The following is a 22,851-nucleotide window of genomic DNA, read 5'->3' as shown; positions in this document are numbered from 1 at the left end:
AACACACTCACTGCAAATGAAACACATAGGTTTGGCATTTGGATTTGGCGGTAAAATGAATAAGTATTTGTCAGTCCAGGCAGGGTTAAACCGACAGTTTTCATTGCCAATTTTACGCTTTTGGAGTGAGAAAGACATGATATATGATGATGCTGTCGCATCATATATTACAATGATTGTTTAATATGTTTACATCACGGTGCATTGTGGGTTAAATATTGCTAGGCTACTAGGAGTGTTGCATTCACAGTCTACACTACGCTGTAGGAATTCTTAATTGTTTTTTTTTTTTTAATTAATTAATTAATTTTTTGCGTTTTCTCTGTGTTTCTGCCAGAACCACAGGCAGGGCCACTCGCAGGTTGCTTCTGGGCCGCATTTGGCCCGCGGGCCGGCATTTGAATAGGCTTGCTGTAGAGTCTAGCTCATGGCTTCTTTGCAGTTGCTTTTTTGCTGTGATTAGTTGTGATGTCCACTCCTGGGAAGATTGCAGCATTTTGTTAGCACACACCTAAATGCTGATGATCATTTAACAAGCGCAATTTACTCTCTTAATTCTCACCAAAGCAACATGGGTTGACTTAGTTTCATAACCTCTCTCCAGTCCCTGGATAAAAACCTTTGACTAAAACATTCACTAATACCCAGTGTAAAGAGTCCTTTCCTTACCTGGATGATTGCATCAAGCATCAAGACTCGTGTAAAGAGGTTTTCTATTTCAAACTCTAGGTTTTTTTTGTTTCTTTTTTTTTGAGGGGGGGGGTTCACTCGTTAAGCGAGGTGCAACAGACAGCTACAAAGACCAAACATCAAGAAGAACAAATACATCAGTAACAAATTCTCATGGGAAATATTCAGCATTCACAAAACATTTTTTATCGCTGACAACAGCAGAAGGAAGGTGTTTGAAAAAGCAACAAAACGGGGCGGGAAATATCTTCTTAGAAACAATCTCTAATCTCATCCTGTTGTATTAAAATAGATTTAACATTTGCATATACTATACTGTGGTCTGCAACAAATTGAGACAAGATAAAGAGAGCCAAAGACAAAAGTGCATTGCTATATTTATGATAAAAAAAAAGTCTTGAAATGCTGGAAACGGCGGCACTAATGCCATGTGTCTTACAATCTGTTGCCGTACGATTTACAGTGAACACCACTTCAACACTCCCTTTTATTTCTGGAACACACTAGTTGATTAAGAAAGAGGTTATTGGAAGCACAGGGATGTCTTATTTATTGCCAATCTACTGTTTTTCTTTGCGTTACAAATCAGGACAACAAGTTCCCGCTCGAAGCAAGTGGGATAAAAATGAAAGCCAATACTAATTAGTCTCCTCATGCTGAACATTTAATAAACCCAATAGGGTGATGTGAATTACAAGCTAAACAACAATTGACAAAAGAAATGCGCATGCCAACACATGCACACTATAACGCTTTTAACAGGTTTAGAGTTTTAAAAATTAAAAGCTGTCAAGGCATGTAGCCAAAGCTTCTCCACTGAAAAACCACAGATTAAAACAAGATAAAAGACCGAGTGTGTCACTGCTTGTTGGATTAACAAATTCTGCATCGTTATACACCAGCAACTGAAAAAAAAGAGGGTGGGGGGGGGTCTACTTTGTGTTCCCTTCAACTCCCACTGTATGCTGTGTTTCTCTGTGTGTCTGAAAATCATGTTGCAGGGAATTTCGTCTGTCCTCAGCTCCACTCCTTAAACGGGATTCTTTATGCTTGTCTATTTTTATGAATGTGCATGCGCTTAAATGTTTGTGAGTATGTGACTTACGGTAGAAGGAGATGCGTGTGCTACTTTTGCAGACTATATTAAGTCTGGAGGGATTCGATTACAACATGGTCGATATACTTTGTGAATCGTATTAACATTAAATAAATGTGTTCCTTCCTGTTTTTGTGCATATGCGAGAAAATTCTATAAAATTGCAGATTACAGGTCTCCGTTTGAGACTACAGGATATATACAGGAGAGTATATCGCTATGTAGCATTCCAACCAAATGTGAGAGAATTGGGGGGTTTTGTCTGAATTACAAGACACTTTCTCAACAGTTGTTCTTTCTGCTCAGCAGTATCTTAATACCCAGCTGCCTCAATGAAGACAGCTATGAGTAGGCTGTCTTTTCTACCGCCATCTCACTGCTGCCATTTACACAGCATTCAGTTCACGAGCAGATCCAGCTAACTCCTTTCTCAACACATTCAACCAGAGGAAAAAAGATTTTTAACCTCTATATACGAATAAGGGTCAACAGGGTGAATTGGGACCTGCGCGCGAATGTTGACATTTTTCTAATGCACCTCATTATGCCGCCGCAAGAGCATGTGAGTGTAATACCTACACATTTAATCTTCAATTGAGAAGCGGAGATATGGGAATTGAGACTTTTGTGATCGTCCGCTGCATACTGACAGATAAGGACACCTCTGTGTTTGCGTGTCCTCTGCTCAGATTGCCCGTCTTCCGCATAGCAATCAACGGCAATGAAAACAGAGAAAGGGGAAAATGAAGAGAAGAGTGGCAGGGGAACACTCAACAGGCAGGCTGCCGTTACCATAGAAACAGGCAAGCTTTATCCCAACTGTCAAAATTTAATTTCCTCTGCATCTTTTTGTATAAGAGACGGGAGCAGTTCAGGTCTTAAAAGAAAACAGACAATAAAGATACATCACAAATGGAACCAAAAGTCTCTGAGGGACATTTGGTATTGTCATGCTTTGATGGCGGCACTGCTACTGGCAAAAAAAGAATGCACTAAAGAGATCTGTCTTATTTTATTTTATATTTCAAGGCAAATGTAAACATGTTAGAAGTTCATAAGAGACAATATCACACTGCTCACTCCTGGGACTTAACTGACCCAAACCTATTATACTCCAAGGGAGGTCTTCTGATGTACTGCGAGGCAAGGACAAAGTCACTCGGGCGGAAATGTCTAGAGCCGAGGTGCCTGGGTATTAATCGATTAGTCAAATATTTTTGTTAAGCCAGAATGTAAGCCATGTGCAGGTTTTAGCTGTGGAAATGGGGAGGATTATTCTGCTTTTCTTGATTTTCTGTGACAGTAGAGTTATTTCTTTGTTTGGAATTGTTGTTTGGTGTGGCAAATTTGTTCAGAAAACTGGATGAATCTATAATGAATTTAACCACGATTTCAGAGCTGGAAATCTATCTAAAGTTGCATCTCTAAACTTTGTATTGTACTCTCCCTCATTCTCATCAATAACTAAAAACAACAATAAATACTTTATTCTACGTTGCTGAAAGCTGCTACGCAAGGTATACATATAGGGTGATATTGGATGCTGTGACACTGACTGATGTGTCAGCCCCCCCACCCCACCTCTCTCTGTCTCTAAACACCTATGCAGCTGCAAAGAATGGAAATAGAGTTTGAGCACCTGGCTGTTCACTGACATGGCTTTGTTACTGTGATATTAATGTTTACAAAGTCATAAACATAGACAATTAAAACCCTGCCATCAAAATCATTCAACTGCCATACATCAAAGAGGTCGGAGCTGTGCCTGCACGCCTGCGTGTGCGAGTGTGTGTTTGTGTGCGCGTGCATGCAGCAGATGTTCTGTGCAGCCTGTCAGACAGCCAGCAGTATCCTGCAGCTGATACTCTCTCTGGACAGCCTGACTGACTGACAGGTGTGTGTGTGCATGATCCTGTGTTACTCATACTGTGGGGACATAAATCTGTTTACACAGTCATATTCTGGGGACCGGCTGTGGCTACAGGGGACAAAAAAACAAAGTAAAAATGGAAATTCAGTTTTATTACGAAGCCTTGATTTTAGATTAAGTTAGGTTTAGAGTCATGGAGGGTTAGGTAAGTTACAGCTGTGGTTAGCATTCCAATAAGTCTTCAATGTAAGTTGGTGTAATGTCCTCTGAAGTGATGGAAACACAAATGCGTGCGTGCATGTGTGTGTGTGTGCGTGTGCGTGCATGTGTTGTGTGTGAACAGAAGGGAGCTTGCTTTGCCTCCAGCAAATCAATGTCCCCTCGAGGGAATGTGGAACCTGAGACAAAGAGCAAAAGCAACTCCAAGAGAAAGAAAGACAGTGTGTGTGAGAGAGAGAGCGGAAGCCCTGGGCAAACAGATTTTGCTCTCTTCCCCTAGTTCCAATCTCAGGTTCTTCACTCACAGACTTAAACATTTGCGTGAAAATATTTTTTCGGAAGAAATCAGTGAGGATGGTGAACTCAAACTGTAGGAAATTAACACCTGCCAGCAGCCTACATCCTGGTCAGACTAAGAATCATACACCTGGTTTCATTATCTAACCAGCTCCGGTGTTTCCGAAGCCAAAACAGTATGTTAAAACTGTGACACTAGCACCTGATTTCCTGCATTTTAAAATGATGCTTTCTGAAATGAAACAGAATCTAAATTTACTCTGAATCCAAAACAAGTCGAGTCCACCAGCCTGCAGTTTCCTCTAGTCTTTTTTAGTGTTTACTGAAGCTGCTCTGCTGCTCTGCACTTCAGCTAAAAGAACTGCTCCTTTGCTGTGGAGAAGTTAGCTCAACACACACTTCTCTCTAATCCCACTATATCATATCACTGTCTGGCTGTCAGGAGCACACTCACTGTTAAATTGTGTAATGTGTCTACAGTTTTGGAGGCTTAAGTCATTCTGGAGTACAAGGTTCAAGACTTCAGCGCGGACTGTCGAGTTGTTATAAAGGTTGGCATATAAGCCATTACTCAGACGCAACATGACTTGAATGTAAAATTACTGCATACACTTTTAGCCACGATAGCAGCATGACTCCTAGGATGGAAATGTCAGTCTGATGGTCAATTAGTCTACCACTTTGGTCCAAAATAAAATATGTATCTCAGCAAGTCCTGGATGGATTGTCTTGACATTTGGCACACATATCCACGCCCCGCTGCACCCACGCCTCCACCCAGGATGAATAAACACTTTGAGGTGTACCAACATATTCCCTATCACCAGATAAAATGTTTATTTTCCCACAACTAACCACTTCTAACAGACTTGCATTTACAGTTAATTTAAACTATTCATAAAAAAGTAAATCAAGATGAGAACATGGTGTATGAACCATTATCATAACAGCTGCTACACATCGCTGTGTTAACATGGTGATGTTGGGCCCCAGTCACACAGCGGAGAGACCAGACGGCAACAATCTGATAATCACTGGTTGCAAAAATAAAAATATATATTCTCCATCCAGCTATGAGTGATTGCTGGATGTTACTGGTACGAAATTGGTCGTAAAGAGGTAAATGGTGCTTCTTGCGCTTTCTTTAGCAGCAAGCACCTTGCCCCAGTCACCTATAGTTTGCACGAAAGGCATCAATTTGTCTGCAAACTATGGTGGCCCTGGAAGGTCAAACGGACTGCAACTTAAGGAAATGCCAGCAAATAGACAATTGCTCCAAAAACACACAAAACAACAGAAACTGACTAAAAAAAAAAACAGAAATTGTTTCTGGAAACACAAAAATGTTCAAAAGCGACAGAAATCTAAACGTTTTAAGAGCACTAAGATAGGCTTAAAAGAAGCAGAGCGTTCATCAGTGTTGCAAAGGAGCCAAAGATGCGGGTAATGTGTGTTTTAATCACATGATTCAGATACATGTTTGCTATTAGCGGTTTACTGTTAGCTTTTGTGATGCTTTTCTCTAATTCTGTTGTGTTTTCTTACACTTCTGTCGTGTTTTGTTTGTTTTGGCAGCATTTTGCTGGTCTCAAGTTGCAGACCATTTGACCTCTCTGTAAAGAGTGTGACACAAACAGAAAACTGAGAATATTCACCTTCAAAGCTGAACCTTTAGAAATGTGCTGGCGAATGTTCTGGCGATCTGTGATCGTGGCTCAAGAGTTGGCAGTTCGTCTTGTAATCGGAAGGTTGCCGGTTCGAGCCCCGGCTCGGACAGTCTCGGTTGTTGTGTCCTTGGGCAAGACACTTCACCCGTTGCCTACTGGTGGTGGTCAGAGGGCCCGGTGGCGCCAGTGTCCGGCAGCCTCACCTCTGTCAGTATGCCCCAGGGAGGCTGTGGCTACAATGTAGCTTACCGTCACGTGTGTGTGAATGGGTGGATGATTGAACGTGTAAAGCGCTTTGGGGTCCTTAGGGATTATGTTAAGCACTATACAAATACAGGCCATTTACCATTTTAAAGTTTCACTACGGCGTGGAGATTAAATGGTGAATGTCTGCTGATAAGTTGGCATCTTCCATGCATTGTGGCAACTAAAGTGGCAACCAGTCTGGTGAAACACATTTTTCCCTTACAACTGTTAGTTACCCAGGGTTCACGGATTGATGTCTAGGCCTGTGTGACTGAGACCTTACATTTTTAGCAAAAAGCACCAGCGTATTCATCCATTCATGCTTTGGTTCATTCATCTGCTTTCTCTGCTAAAGGGATCCTGTCAAAACACCAAGTCATGTCACTGTTTTGATCAAGAGGGATCGAACCAGTTCCTCAAGTTATGACATTTCCAGGCTAAACATCGATGGCTCAGTTCAGACAAACTCAATCAAGCCAAAGAAGGTTTCAGCAGAATGTTATTTTTGCCATGACCTTGTACACAGAAGGCAATAATGTAAATATTTTTGAGCGTGTCTCTATGTGTGCATCTGATATGAAAGCTCCTCCACTGCTTTTCAATGATAAGTGAGACTTCACTATAAATGAAACAACCAATGAACAGTCTGACAAAAACCTTGGATGATTTGAAAAGGTTGACTCCCGACTTGCATGATTCACTGACACTGTCTAGACACAGAAAATGTCTCTCTATTCAGTGAAACTTTCAAAGAGAAGCGTCAGAAGCATGATAAAAAAAACCTTCTCACAAAAAGAGGCCCCGGTTAAGTCCAGTGACTCAATGGCATAGTATAAATCTGTCAACCTCTACTTTAAAACCACTCACACAAGTTGACCTGCACTGTCTCCACAAACAAAGAAGATCGGAGCTAGTTTATTCAAGGAAAAACACATTTAGACAGATACAATTACTCTGTGGGTTCCAGCAGAGATAAATTCAACTAGTGAGTGGAGAAAGCAATACTGAAAGGTAAAGCAATAATCATCTTTACCTAGCCAATGGTGCTACAACCCCTTTATTACTCAGTTGGCTCCATAAAACCCAAATAAGCCCCATCTGAAAAGCTGCACTGTGTGTGTTTGTGCTTGTGTATCTTTATGCAGACAAATGGCTTTGCATGCAGGTTTGTGTGCGTCCAGTAAGACTTGTCCTGGTTCTGGGCAAAAAGAAGCAACAAGTGGGCAAATCTAATCTGATTTTGCACATGTGCAAACAGAAACTCTTAAGTGTTTTGTTTCAACCGCTGGCTACAAAGGGACTGAGGAGAGGAGAGGAGAGGAGGACAGCTTGCATATTTATTCAATCAGAATTAATTTATTTATATTCCTTCTTGCTGTCTCATCTCTAAGAGAGGAAAAGATATAAAACATGTTTGCATGCATTTACACAGAACATTCAACATCAGCAAGTCCCAGAATAGACAATAACCGCCTACCTTTCTCGCTCTCTTCTAATATGGATTTTATAAGGTAAAATGAAAAAAAAAACACACACACAGACACACTGTGCATGGGGACATTTTTTATGTGATTCTGGTTATATTATCCCAGTCCGATATAGTCCTGGTTTAAAAAACATCCAAAAAACATCCAACATCCGGGATTTCATTAAGAGACAGAAGAAAGTGAGAAAGAGAATTTTGACAAGTTCTCTAAGGTGCTGGGAACACCCTACCTTCCAAATACCTTTAAAAAACTGTGTGCAAGTTCCAATAACTGCTGTTTCAAAGGCGAGGGTGGTCACACTCACTCATGATTTGGGCATATTTTTACTTTTGTGTACTGCACTTACAGGTCGTTGCAAAACAGTAACACTGTGGTATTATTTTTTATTTCAAAAGTGTCCTCACCTTACTTCAGCGTGCATTGTTCAGGGTAATAATACACTCACTGGCCACTTCATTAGTTACACCTTGCCATCCCTTTGTTGGAGACCCTTTTGCCTTCAGAACTGCCTTAATTCGTCATGGCACAGATTCAACAAGGTAATGGAAACACTCCTCAGATATTTTGGTCCATTATTTGGAATGAGTTGACTGTGGAGGCCGTTTGAGTCTGATGAATCCATTGTTAAAGGAACAAGAGTTTGAAATGATGTAAGCTTTGTGACATGCCTGTTATGTTATTTAGAGTACCCATCAGAAGATAGCTACACTGTGGTCATAAAGGGATGGACATGGTCAGAAAGGAAGGCTATGGAGTTTAAATGGTGCTCAAGTGTTACAAAGGGGCCCCAACATCATTACATCATCACCATCAGCCTAAATCATTGATAGTGAGCAGGATGGATTCATGTTTTCATGTTGTTTACACCAAATTCTGAACCTAGCATCCAAATAGCAGCAGAACTCAAGACTCTTTAGACCAGGCAACACTTGTTCGATCTCCTATTGTCCAATTTTGTTGAGCATGTGTACAATGTAGCCTCAGCTTCCTGTTCTTAGCTGATCTTCTTCCACTGCAGCCCATGTGCTTCAGGGCTGTGCATTCAGAGATGCTCTTCTGCACACTTTGGTTGACACAGGTGATTGTTTAACTTACTGTTGACTTGCTATCAACTTGAAGCAGTCTGGCCTTTCTCCACTGGCATCAGCAAGTCATTTTCACCCAGAGAACTCCCATTCATTGGATATTTTGTCTTTGTTGGACCATTTTCTGTAAATCTCAGATATGGTCAAATGGTAAATGGTAAATGGCCTGTATTTGTATAGCACTTTACTAGTCCCTAAGGACCCCAAAGCGCTTTACACATTCAGTCATCCACCCATTCACACACACATTCACACACTGGTGATGGCAAGCTACATTGTAGCCACAGCCAGCCTGGGGCGCACTGACAGAGGCGAGGCTGTCGGACACTGGCGCCACCGGGCCCTCTGACCATCAACAATCTAAGTTGTTGAAATACTCAGACCAGCCCAACAACCATGTCACATTCAAAGTCACCTTTCTTCCCCATTCTGATGCTGTTTTTGAACTTCCAGCAGGTCTGGATGCCTACATGCTTAAGTATATAGAGTTGCTGCCATGTGATTGACTAATTAGATATTTGTGTTAACGAGTAGAAGAACAGGTATACCTAATAAAGTGGCCCATGTGTTTTAAAAACTAGCTGCTGTTTTCCCTTTTTTTAGATGCAAAACAACTCTGCTCTTTATAGAATTACACTAAATGGACTTAAGAATTTTTAAGATAGTCCCTATAAACCTATGTATAACACAAAGTACAGAAAAGCACTACAATAAAAACACACGTATTTATTACCTCTGAATATTTTCTTTTCCCAAAACGCGATCTCCAGATGGGTCCAAAGGTGAGGGCAGCAGGTTCAGACAGGAAGCTAGAGACTGGCTGGAGTCTTCTCTGGACACTGTGCACACAACCAAACAGGCATGTAATGAATTCAAGTTGTTTTCTCTAACCCCAAATCAAATCAAATCAAATCAAATCACTTTTATTGTCACATCACATGTGCAGGTACACTGGTACAGTACATGTGAGTGAAATTCTTGTGTGCGAGCTTCACAAGCAACAGAGTTGTGCAAAATACAATAACGTAAAACAAGCAAAATATAAAAATGGCTGATCTAAAAAGTAATAAATATATGTACAATATGTAAAGGTATATACATTACTGAATGTGTGTACTAAATATGTTTTTCTACGTGTGTGTGTTTGAGTGTGTATATAGTATGTATATACATGTTTTACAAATGAAATAAAGTAAACAATAAAATAAGATATATAAAATATACAGAGGTTGGTATGTGCAAAACAGTGGTATTTATATACAGTATGGAGTGCATAATGTTGAAGTTCCAGTAGTGAGGGTGAGGTGTCTATGACGTGTTCAGCAGTCTGATGGCCTGATGGAAAAAGCTGTCTCTCAGTCTGCTGGTACGGGACCGGATGCTGCAGAACCTCCTTCCTGATGGTAGTAGTCTGAACAGTTTATGGCTGGGGTGACTGGAGTCCTTGATGATCCTCTCCGCTTTCCTCAGGCACCGCTTCCTGTAGATGTCTTGGAGGGAGGGAAGCTCACCTCCAATTATCCGTTCAGAGCACCGCACTACTCTCTGGAGAGCTTTGCGGTTGTGAGCGGTGCTGTTGCCGTACCAGGTGGTGATGCATCCAGTGAGAATGCTCTCAATGGCACAGCGATAGAAGGTCCTGAGGATGCGGGGGCTCATGCCGAATCTCTTCAGTCTCCTGAGAAAGAAGAGGCGCTGCTGCGCCTTCTTCACTGTTTTGTTTATGTGTACTGACCACGTAAGATCCTCAGCCAGATGTACACCAAGGAAGCGGAAGCTGCTCACTCTCTCCACAGCAGCGCCGTTGATGGTGATGGGGGTGTGTACTCCTCTGCACCTCCGGAAGTCCACTATCAACTCCTTTGTCTTTGCGACGTTGAGGGTGAGATGGTTGTCTTGACACCAGTGGGTCAGGGCGCTGACCTCCTCCCTGTAGGCCGTCTCATCACCGTTGGTAATAAGACCCACCACTGTAGTGTCGTCCGCAAACTTCACAATGATGTTGGAGTTTCTAGTGGCCGTGCAGTCGTAGGTGTAGAGTGAGTACAGGAGAGGGCTCAGTACACACCCCTGTGGAGCACCAGTGTTCAGTGTGATGGGGGATGAGGTGGTGCTGCCCAGTCTGACCACTTGGCGTCTGTCAGACAGGAAGTTAAGGATCCAGCTGCAGAGGGAGCTGCTCAGTCCTAGATCCTGCAGTTTCCTGTCCAGCTTCGAGGGAACGATGGTGTTGAATGCTGAGCTGTAATCTACAAACAGCATTCTCACATACGTGTCTCTCTTCTCCAGGTGTGACAGGGCAGCATGGAGTGTCAGGGCTATGGCATCATCAGTGGACCTGTTGTGGCGGTATGCGAACTGTAGAGGGTCCAGTGAGTCGGGTAGTGCAGAGCAGATGAAGTCCCTGACCAGCTTCTCGAAGCATTTGCTCACGATGGGGGTCAGGGCTACGGGTCGCCAGTCGTTCAATGAGGAGATGGTGGAGGATTTGGGTACAGGGACGATGGTGGCCATTTTGAAGCAGGCTGGGACTACAGACAGAGAGAGGGAAAGGTTGAAGATGTGTGTAAACACTCCAGCCAGCTGAGCCGCGCATGACTTGAGGACGCGGCCGGGAATCCCGTCCGGACCAGTAGCTTTGCGTGCGTTCACCCTCCTGAAGCACTTCCGCACATCCTCCTCAGACACAGTGTGCGCACTGACGTCATCCGCGGTGCGCACACTGTCCGGTCTCGTGGTGTTCGCTGTGTCGAATCTAGCGTAGAATACGTTTAGATCCTCACACAGAGAGGCCGTGGTCTGCGGTGTGCTGGTTTTCCCTCTAAAGTCTGTGATCGTGTTTAGTCCCTGCCACATACTCCGAGGGTTGTCAAACTGTTGCTCCACCTTGTCCCTGTACTCACGTTTGGCTGCTTTGATCGTCTTCCGGAGTTGGTAATGTGCGTGTTTGTAGTCCGATGTGTTCGCGGAGGCAAAAGCGGTGCTCCGTGCCGCCAGTGCTGTGCGAACATCTCTGTTAATCCAGGGTTTTTGATTTGGGAAGGATTTAACTGTTCTGGATGGGACGACATCTTCCACGCATTTTCTGATGAATCCGCAGACTGAGTCTGTGTACTCATCAATGTCTTTAGCAGCCACGTGAAACATTTCCCAGTCCGCGTGATCAAAACAGTCCCGCAGCGTAGACTCCGATTGGTCCGACCAACGGTGCACCGCCCTCAGGGTTGGAGCTTCCTGTTTCAGCTTCTGCCTGTAGGCGGGCAGGAGCAGGATGGAGCGGTGATCTGATTGGCCGAATGGGGCGCGGGGGAGGGCTTTGTATGCATCCCGGAAAGAGGTGTAGCAGTGGTCAAGAAGCCGGTCTCCACGAGTGCTGAAATGGATGTGTTGGTGGAGTTTTTGTGAGACTTTCTTCAGGTTACCCTTATTAAAGTCCCCGGTCGTGATAAACGCCGCCTCTGGGTGTGCGGTTTCCTCACTGCTGATCGCGCTGTACAGTTCCCTGAGTGCTCGGTCAGTGTCGGCTTGTGGGGGAATGTAAACCGCCGTAATAATCACTGCTGTGAATTCCCTCGGTAGCCAGAATGGCCGGCACTTAATCATCAGGTACTCCAGGTCCGGTGAGCAGAAAGATTTGACCGGGTGCACGTTCGCATAATCACACCAGCTGTTGTTGATCATGAAACATACACCACCGCCTCTGCTTTTCCCAGTAAGCTCCTGTGACCTGTCCGCGCGGTGCACAGAGAACCCCGGTAGTTGTATTGCGGAGTCCGGTACCTTGTCCGATAGCCAGGTTTCTGTGAGGCAGATCACGCAGCAGTCCCGCATCTCTCGCTGGAATGAGATCCGTGCCCGAAGCTCGCACAGCTTGTTCTCCAGAGACTGCACATTAGCCAGTAATAAACTGGGTAACGGTGGTCTGTTAGTGCGCCGTCTCAGTCGAACCAGAACGCCAGATCTTCTCCCTCTGCGTCGGCGTTTGCGGCCTCCACGGGCCCAGAACAAAGGCGTCTCAGGTGAGATGAATGGGGGGTCTGCAAACGGAGGGTCCGTGTTGCAAAACTTGAACTCCGGAAAGTGATGAGAAAGTCCATCTTTTATGTCCAGTAAGGTTTGTCGGTCGTACACAAGGAGACATGTGCTACTCGTGAAAAAATAAAGAAAAAGTAAAATTAAACACAAAAAACAGCTGTTGCTTGGGGGAGCTCGCGACGAGGCTGCCATACTCGGCGCCATCTTGGTACGAGTATGGCAGGTGACAATCTGACTGACAACATATGTTAGCCTAAGAAGAATTCACAGCTCTCTGTTTAAATCTTCTTTTGAGATGAATTAGAGCTATAAAACTTGGATCAAAGAGGTTATTAAAATTCAGTAGTGATCCGTTGGGATCATGATACCATCAGTTGTTGTTTTTTGTGTTTCTTTACAATTATGCCTACATATTCAATGGCACATTTAACAGGCCAATATAAAAGACAGTGAAATAAAAGTTGGATATAAAGCCAAGATTTGGTATTTCTTTATGTCTTTCCAAAGGTCTCTGTCTCTCTCACTGTCCCTGTGTGATTCCACAGGGCATGAGTCACCATAGGAGTGAGAACGCAGAGCCCTGTGGGCCATAAATTGCTGTGAAACTGCTTGCTTTTTAATAAAGGCTTCAACAAGCCACCTGAGAGAGGTCAAAATGAGGAGTACCGATGAGTGCGTGGGTGTAAGGGATTGTGAGATGGGTGTGCATCAAATTGTGTACGTCTGTGTGTCTGCATACATCTTTATATGAACCTGTGCATGTATCTGCGCGTCTGTATTGTGTATTCTGCGTGAATGTCTGTTACGGTGTGTTTAAATGAGTTCCTATAATTTGAGCTTGTGGAAGAACCTTACTCTTCTAATGCCAGCACAGAGTCTTAGTCCCTTGACTTTATGAGAACAATTCATCAAACCTTTAATTTCATGCTACAGTCTGCAAACCATTAGGTCTAATGACTAAGCATGCACGCTTGTGTGCTAGTGTGTATATTAATGATGGAGCCTCCCTTAGCTCTGCATCAGCCAGTGCCTGTAGAGATCTTTTCAGTGTGTGTGTGTGTGTGTGTGTGTGTGTGTGTGTGTGTGTGTGTGTGTGTGTACGGGTTCGTACTATCCTGGTGGGGACCAAAATCTGACTTTTACTATCCTGGTGGGGACTTTCTGCACCGTGGGGACCAAAATCCAGGTCCCCTCGGGGTTGAAAGCAATTTTCACACTCAAAATGCGGTTTTACTGTCAGGGTTACAATTAGGTTATGGTTAGGTTTAGGGTAAGGGTTAGGGTTAGGCATTCATTTTTAATGGTTAGGGTTAGGGTAAGGGGCTAGGGAAAGCATTATGTCAATGGGATGTCCCCACGAGGATAGCAAACCAGACATGTGTGTGTGTGTGTGTGTGTTTTGACTGGCTGTGTGAGTGAACTACCCAGCCTCCCCATGCTCTTCAAACCCCATAAGCATAGGAAATTCTGTTTATTAGGACTGAAGCTCCTATTGTATTCTTTACTCCTCAGTGCTGCTGAGCATTTTACTTTATTTGACTGCAACTGCAATATTCTAGGAGCCCATCTGGGACTTAAATATGGCCTAGAAATAGATGAATCCAACCTCACATTAACATATAATTTCACCGATAGATCTGTTGATAAGAGACAAAGCTAGAAATGCTTGGATAAAGCGTCGAGCTGACGTAAACGCACCCCCTCGCTGCATTGTTGTAGTCCCTGTGTCTGAGCAACATGAAGCACAGAAATGGAGTATGATCACAAGCTTATGTTTACCTCGTTGAGTCATTTTCTTCGTGTGTTGCACTCAACCACACATCAACTGTCTATATCTGTGCGGTTTGACGCATATTAATACGAACTAAACCTTTGCAAGCACAGATCAGAAATATAATCAGTACAGACAGTAACTGCAAGAGCTTTCGATTTTGCTCAGTTATGTCTGTGCAAAAAACCAGCACTGCTGGTAAACTCTAACAATTTCACTGTAACATTGACTCATAACAGAAAAATCCCATTTTTAAGACATGGATGCAATAAAAACCAATACATGAGCACACACAGAGTTTCTCTTAACAGATTTTTATGTTTGGTGGTTACACTGCACTTTTTCAGCGCAATACAATTCTTATGTGTTGTATGAGAGGAAGCTGGGGTTCAGGGTTTTTGGCACTCCTACGCTCAACCGTGGCAGGGCACGAGCAACAATTTTCCTCCGACAGACACTTTTCAACTGTGACGCATGTCAGGAGAAGTGTGATGGAAATGCCAGAACAACAAAGGAGATGAATTGGTGTAAATGAGGCAGCCGCATCAAAGTCCTAGCACGTGTTGAAAGAAGCAGGGAGAACACTGGTTTCATGCTTTAAAGTGATGAGGGAGAAGTGTGCTAATAAAGGAAAAGAGAGGCAAAGACTGAAGCAAAACGAGACAGGGGAGAGACTGTGACACCAGAGAGGAAGGTGAGAGAGGAGATATTCCCTTTAATTAAAAGAGATACAGATATAAAGGAAAATGTAAAAGACATGAGTAATGTAACCTACAAACATGAGTCTGGGGGGGTCAGAACTATCCTCAAAGAGGGTCCAATCTGGCCCCCCAGACTGGATGGATTACCAAAGTGTGAAAGTCGCAATGAAGTCTTTGTCATTGTAGTAAATGGGAGTGCAAATCATGAATCATAAAGAGTAAAAGAACTTGTTTAATTCCAAAAGATATCTCAGGGTTGTAACTCATGATGCAATTGTTCATCATCCAGTCACATGGAGTCCATTAACTCCCCTACACAGAGTTCTTCTAGAAACAAGTCCCGCTGCGTAGGAGGCATCTTGAAAAGCTATTTTGAAGTATTATCTAAATGAACTTTGCATGTAAAGAATCATCAGTGAAATCTGCTAAGAACTGGTTAAAAAGATTAAAAATCGCCATCTTTACTGGTTGCAGAATTCTCTCACTGATTTCTTACAATGTCACCGCCCAATATGCAAATGTTTATTATGGCAACAACAGCAGAAAAAACGTTACCATGTCGATGTCGCTGATCATCGGAGAGATCCAGATCTAACATGAGGTCGTCTTCATCCAGCTCCGAGGAACCCAGGTTGTTCAGAACATCCTGATGAGAAAGAGCAAAAACACAAGCCTGAAATAAACTCTGAAAAGGTGAGCGATAAAGCAACGACTAATTATTATCCTCACAATAACATAATACACGCTGGTGGGTTTTTTTCCTGCTTTTGTAAAATGAACAAAAATAAAAGACAATTTTTTGCCTGATGTTCTTATGATAGATCATTTTAATACAATTTCAGTGAGGTAGTCATTAATCAAAAAGGTTCTGAAAACAAACGCTGAAACGCAGAATACTAATTACTATGTGACAACTTTATAAAAAAATTATGAAACGATTCTCATCAAAGTAATCCAGGTGGGTCAGAGCAATCAGAAGAAGAATCACTTAGCTGAAGAAATTAAACATTATAAATATTAGTAATGATAATAATGCAGTTATTTTTAATAGTGCACTGTATTTCTTCCCCCATTCTGCTTGCATTTAATAAGATATTTAGTTCTTCATCATTACATCCAAACTATCGAGAACAAATTGCTCTTCTTGTTATGTAGGGACGATTAATAAAGGGTTTAGTTTGAGAAAGCGATGAGTGTGCTCAATGAGGCTGTAGTTTGGTGCAGCCACTGTCAGCTTTCACCATGCTTCACAGGCTAAAAATTGCTGATGAATAAACAAGAGAAAAAAACAACTAGAAATCTACAGGAATTTATTCCCCGTGACAAAAAAAAGAGCCAGTCCCTTCTGATGACTGAGTTTAAATTAATTCTCTTATGTAAAAACCAGTGTTCTCCAAACGTCAACAATAATAATCCAACAAGAAAACCTCCCTCCACCTTGGGTGGCCTTGAAATATCAACATTATCTTCACTGACGTTACGGTTTTACAATTTCTTACAAACTCTTTAAATTTCAGAAAATAACTGATAAGATTTTCCTAATCCTTCGTCTCTTAAATGAGCTATAGCCACAGCAGCGCAGTGAGTCATGCTTCATCACTTAACAGCAGATATTCACTTGTAATCTTTCAGCAAAAGCTTCCATGTTCTTGGCATTATGAGGTTATAATGACGCAGTAAGATGTGTTTCCTTTAAGTTCAGCTGGATTTTAAAAGTCAATACTGCCATCCAATGGTTACAAATGGGTAAATTCACTGCAAAAAACACACAGAAATATAGTGTGGCAAATACATGTATTAAAACACTGCATATTCCTGCCTAACAGGAAGTGTACTTATAGGCTTTATTTATCAGCTAATGTAATATTTATGAGACACTTCTACATAAACTCATATATGTCAACCTCCCTGGGAACATGTTTTTATCATCAGCGGGTCTCTGTTGAGTCAAATGAAAATCACAACCTGCATGTCAGTGCAGTTCTGCATCAACACGTAGTGTAAGTGGGTAGCATTCCTGTCCTGGTCGTACTGGTAGAAATATCTTCCCTGAACTTGTGTACACTAAAAAGTTACAAACCAAAACCAGAGCGAAATACCAGCATTCACAAACTACCAAGTACCAGTCTGGCACAACATCTACAGATTAAAATGCATCAGAAAATCCAATAACCATCTCTGTTCACCCCTCATCACCGTTGTTTGGACACAAACTGCCTCCGAGCGACTCTCTGTATCGATCTCCTCCCATCTGAACCTCAATGCTCAATGGCATCCCTGACCATTAAACACACCTCTGAATTTCAAATCAGTTGACTTTATGTTCTCCAAAGCAGCAGTTACGTGTTTATGAACATTCAAAATTATATCCTTTCCTTTCCCCTCTGGATGGCGGTGCGGTAAACATCAGAAAAAGCTCCGAACGCATTTCAGTGTAATGCGCCTGAACACGTAAGCCCTCATTTCAGGCATTAAAGCTAATAGCTAAAAGGTATTGGGAAAAGAAATGAAGAGCCATACTGTGTGATGCTACTGCACACAGACTTCATTTGAAGCAAAATTACCCATTTTAATGTGCCCCTCCAACCACAGAAATGTGTTAATACGATTTTACAAGCCTGAGATGTCACCTTTTTTACATCACTAATGTGAGTTGAATGAGTATAATCCTTGAGTTAATAGAGATAATATCAGATTCTGCTCTCATTAAAAAATGGCTCCATCTCTTAAATGCCAAGCAGAATGACATCCAAAACAGGGATAAGAGGAAGCAAGAGATTCTCTCTGTCCATAAAAAGCCAGCGGTTTCCATTCGCACTCTGTAAAAAATACCACATATACAGTCTATGAAAATTACATTTATTCACTTCTTTAAGGTGGCGAATGCATTAGTATCACAGCAGAGCAATTTGGCTTTGCAGCCAGGTATTATGGCTGCAGATATTTATGGAGTAAAAAATGACTTCCTTTCTGTCTGAGTCGACGATTCGCAGCCAGTTGTGTTTACAGTGCGCCTGAGGGCATGAAGGATTGAACGTCCAGTGAAACTTTTGTTGAATAACACCTACTTGAGGGGAAAAAAACCTTGTTTCACAACTTAACACCTGACATTTGACATTTTCTAACAGCCATCACTCAATACAGAAACACCAGTTGTCCAAGACTGAAGCAACCCGACTAAAACGTTTTCATATTCAACGGGCGATTCGATAAGAGAAACAAATCCAGATTCTTGCACTGCTGACGCTGTAAGAAACTCGCTCCGAACATGTGGTTTAGACTGACAGAGCTACATTTCTAGCTTCGGTAGCATGAAATCTTTCCGAGAAGATTAAGAAGATATCACATATTGCAGGTTAAGATTTATTTCAGGTCATCTTGGAAGGCCAGCTGAAAGTTTGCAAGCATTTTGACAAGTCAGAGCAGGAACTCACAGGCAAATTTAACAACACAAAAAACAACTTCAACTCTGACACGAGGCTTTCTCAGAGAAAAAGTGTCGATCAGACCAGCTTTCAGATCCTCTTTACAGTGAAACAAGTGAAGACATATTTATTTCCAGTATCAAATCTTCATGGTCTGCGACGTGTACAGTTGGGGGAAATTGCCATGGAGCACTAATTCAAGGATCAGTTTGTTTCCATATAAATAGCTTTTATCATTATTATTAGTAGTAGTATTATTATTATTACAGACTACTCATTCTCAATTTGCAATAAATAATAAAGAATATATTTGAATTTTCATGAGCTAGCTGTCAGACTTACATATAAAGAAAGCTATTGCAATTTGTTACTTTTTCTTTTAATTTCATTATTAATTCTTGCTTTTATTCAGCTGACTAGATTTGCTTGTTTCGACATAATTTTTAATCATTCTAAATGTTAAGTTTTAGCACATTTTTTTAACCACAGTTTTAAAATGTGTTTTACTGTTATTGTTATTATGTATTGTTGTTTTTGTTACTACAACACATTAGAACAGTCTCAATAAAATATGTGCACCAAAGCCTCTCAAGTGCTGACAACCAGTTAAATAAAACCTAATTAATTAACAACAATAACCTTACTTATAATAATAATAATAATAATAATGTGATAATTTACTGCTGCCTTGATCTCAGGTACTTGTCTATGTTATCTGAGTGAATATATTCAAGTCTGAGTTTTGTTAAACAGTCGATTCTTGTTTTGATTTCTTGTGATGTTACAGATGTTTTTGATTCCTGTTTTCATCTCGTGGTTTTCTTGGTATTAATTTTCTCTGTTAGGATTCTGTGTTTTGGATCACGTTCTCAGTGATTGCCAGTTGTTTTGTATTGCGTGAGCGCTGCTCTTTATAGTCTCCTGTTTTTTTCGATTATATTTCCAGTATCTTGAGCATGACTTCCTGGTTATTCCGAGTTCTGGTTACTGTTTAATGTTTATGGAGTCTGGATGCCCGTTAAGATGAATTATTGTTATAATGTTTAGTTGTTGAATTTCAATTTCTCTTTTGAGCTTGTTAATTTTCATGAGTGTAGTTGCCTTGTTTTCTAAGTTTATGACTTTGTCCTCTGGTGTTTCCTTGTATCTGTCCTCTTGTTTAGTCCAAGTCTTCTTATGTATGTCCACATTTAGTTATGTGTCTTTGCCTTGTTTGTGGTTTCCTTTGGCATATGTTTTCTGTAGTGTCTAGCGTTGAATTTTGCTTAGTGTCTGACTCCCATGATTGCCCTGACTGTGTGTACCTGCCCCTTATCCCTAACAGTCCTTGTGTTTATATATACTCTAGTCCTCCTTATGTCCTTTGTCCTGTTGAGTGACTCTCCGTGTGAGCTGTCCTTCACTTGCTCAGGTGTTTCCTGGTACTTTCTTGAATTACGGTCCACAGTTTTGTAGTTTAGGACTCTGATAATCCACAATAAAGTTTTACATTTCCTTTAGTGCTCTGCCTGCAGTGTTCTGTGCTCGGGTCCTCTGCACGACAATCTACACACTAAATGTGACAACTGCATACTTCAAAACCACCTTAAATTCGTGTTTATTTTGCAGCATTTTGGCTCATCTAGTCATTGATGCGTATAAGTTGCAAGATTTTTCCCCCATAAACCATTACTGTCAGGGCTCTGCAGTATAACCATTGTGCATTAGCCTCAGAGAAAATCATTTGATTTGAACTTTCAAGTATATCATAATTGGTACTGCTTTTATGTGCTGTCTTGGGGCCAAGAGAGCATATAATACCAGTACGTGCGAACATCCTCTCTGTTTTTCATTTCCAAACCAAACCGTCTGCTTGTGGTCATTACAAATTCTGTCTTGGAGAGGAAGTGAATCCTTATCTGTGTATGATTAATACAAGTGCCATTTATGCTATCTAGCCTGCACAAGGCAACAATCAGACTGAGAAATATGAAAACAAGAGCCACTCTGTATTACAACACTGTCTAGCAATCAAGAGACCGTCGATAGTTGATATGCATAAGTAAAACAGTCAATGTAAAATGAATTGCAGAGGAATTACTCTGCCATATACATATCCATCAAACTACAAACTAAAATCCATGTTCAAAGTTGTTTGTTCTCTGAGATAAGAGACAATTCCCCAAGAATGGTTTTTTTTAGCCACTTTTGAGTGTAATCATTGTCAGACTGTCACAGTATTATCACAGCTGTCATTGAGAGACTTATGAGCAAACAACACTGAATATGGTGACAAAATAAATATCTCACAGCTTCTCAGAGGGATATCAAAAAACAATAACTACTGGAATGAAATCGCCAAACAGCTCAAGCAAACATCGGCTTGCTTCAGTCCACAGCGGCACGTCACAGTTTATCTTTGCAAATTTAACAAATTAGTCATTTGTCACTGCAAACTAAATCTTTAGTTTTTTGTATTGTATCCTTCAGCCGTTCTCTGTTTTGCGTTGCATAATCACTGTATCCCACGGGCTCTGTAACACATTACCACCATAATCATCCAAACAGTATACGTATAAACAAAAAGCAAACCATTTGTATCCCAGTCATGCACCTCACTAAGTTTAGTTCTGTATTTAATTAGAAAGCTCATCATAACAAACACGAAAATATCTAAATTCACACTTAGGTATATACCTAACAGCTACCCCACAAATTTACATGACGGTAACAGTGGTGATGCATAATTTAATACACACTCCCAGGCTCGTACCTTTCCTTCATGACTCAGGCCCCTGACGGGCCCTTTATATACAAAGAAAAGGGAAAGAAGACATTCCTTCATCTTTACTGAAGTGTGCATTATGTCCAGAGACAGATGCAATGAGTAAGGTACAAAGGACTTGTATTAGGGGTTGGAATCACACAATCCCTCATAGTATGATACAATACCATAGCAATGAGGGATTTGGCAATACACTGCAAGACCATCATCTACACCTGACATGCACTCACCGACCAAGAATTAGAGTGCAGTAACCCTGCCATATTCAAATCGGCACAGTGAAACTGCTGATCTACTGGCAATTTCCCATACAGCCATCTATAGTGTTTACAAAGAATGGTCCAAAAAAGAGAAACTAACCAATGAGCATGCAGTTCTCTGAGTGAAAATGCCTTGTTGATGCCAGAAGTCAGAGGATGTCTGGCTTCTTATCAGCTAGACTGCTTCTAGCTGATAAAGAAAGCAACAGCAACTCACACAAACACTCGTTACAAGCCAGGTATGCAGAAGAGCATCTCTGAATGTACAACAGCAGAAGACCACTCGGGGTGCCACTTCCTGTCAGTTTAAGAGCAGGAAACTGAGGCATGAAATCATGGATCCATCCTGCCTAGTATCAAGAGTCGGGGGGATATTTTATTGTCACACTTTGGGCCCCATTTGGGTACCAATTGAACATCATTTAAATGACACAACCAGCCTTGCTGAGCATGTACATCCCTTAGTAATAATCTGTGAGTTGATGAACCACTTTTCCCTAATCCGTTTGTTAAGTACCACTAAAAAGAATCAAGAAGTGGTGACCCTCAATAAACTGTTCCACCTCTACAGTGTATATTTCTGCATTCACCATTTCATTTACAGTCGATTCAACAGTGTCTCATTTCAAAATGTTACTTCCTGAGATTATCAGGACACTTACTCACCACCAACGTACCATCACACCAACAATTTACAACTTTTTTTTCTGAGTCAAAGCTGAAAAAGTAAACAGAGCTATGTCTGCACTGCTGAGGGCATGCTGGAACATTTAGTGTTTGCATAGCCAGAGGCATGAGCACTGAGTGAGATTAGGCCGGATCCTTTATTACATTACATATTAAATGGCATTGCATTAGTGGTTGGCTATGATTGAGGCCAATTACATTTTCTCTTTTTACTCCCTTTCAAAACAGACACAATTTTATACTTGAAATGACAATCAAGTAATCAACTAAAGAGGGTATTTTTCCCCTCGTTATCTTTATGTGTATTGTTGAAATTAAATGTAATCATTTAAAACATGATTTTAAATAGCAAACCATCTTCATCCAGACAAGGTTTAATTTTTTTAAAATCTCTTTCTCTACTAATAAGCCTGTAAATGCATTTCAAATAACCCTTCATGTACACTGAGTATAGGTGTGCCAGTATGAACAGGCAGTACAGTGTTTACACCAGCTGTGTTTACACAGCAGTGGCAAAAAGTAAGGTCAGAGAGTCGTAGCACTACTTTAAT

The 22,851-nt window shown here is 41.5% G+C and overlaps 1 protein-coding gene across 1 annotated transcript in view; it reads right to left on the bottom strand.

The window, feature by feature from the left end:
- The window catches only part of ccser1 (coiled-coil serine-rich protein 1), a 142,493-nt gene that overhangs the window by 104,361 nt on the left and 15,281 nt on the right, over positions 1-22,851 (bottom strand). Inside the window, exons 5-6 of the mRNA XM_063489092.1 lie at positions 15,720-15,810; positions 9,391-9,496 (exon numbers count right to left, since the gene is read on the bottom strand). Coding sequence (XP_063345162.1) covers positions 9,391-9,496; positions 15,720-15,810 — 197 coding nt within the window. The remainder of the gene's footprint in view (positions 1-9,390; positions 9,497-15,719; positions 15,811-22,851) is intronic.

This window comes from Pelmatolapia mariae, linkage group LG12, assembly GCF_036321145.2.
Source record: "Pelmatolapia mariae isolate MD_Pm_ZW linkage group LG12, Pm_UMD_F_2, whole genome shotgun sequence".
In the NCBI taxonomy this organism is placed as follows: domain Eukaryota; kingdom Metazoa; phylum Chordata; class Actinopteri; order Cichliformes; family Cichlidae; genus Pelmatolapia; species Pelmatolapia mariae.
Note: the sequence above shows the minus strand (reverse complement) of the source record. Positions and strands in the feature narration are given on the sequence as shown.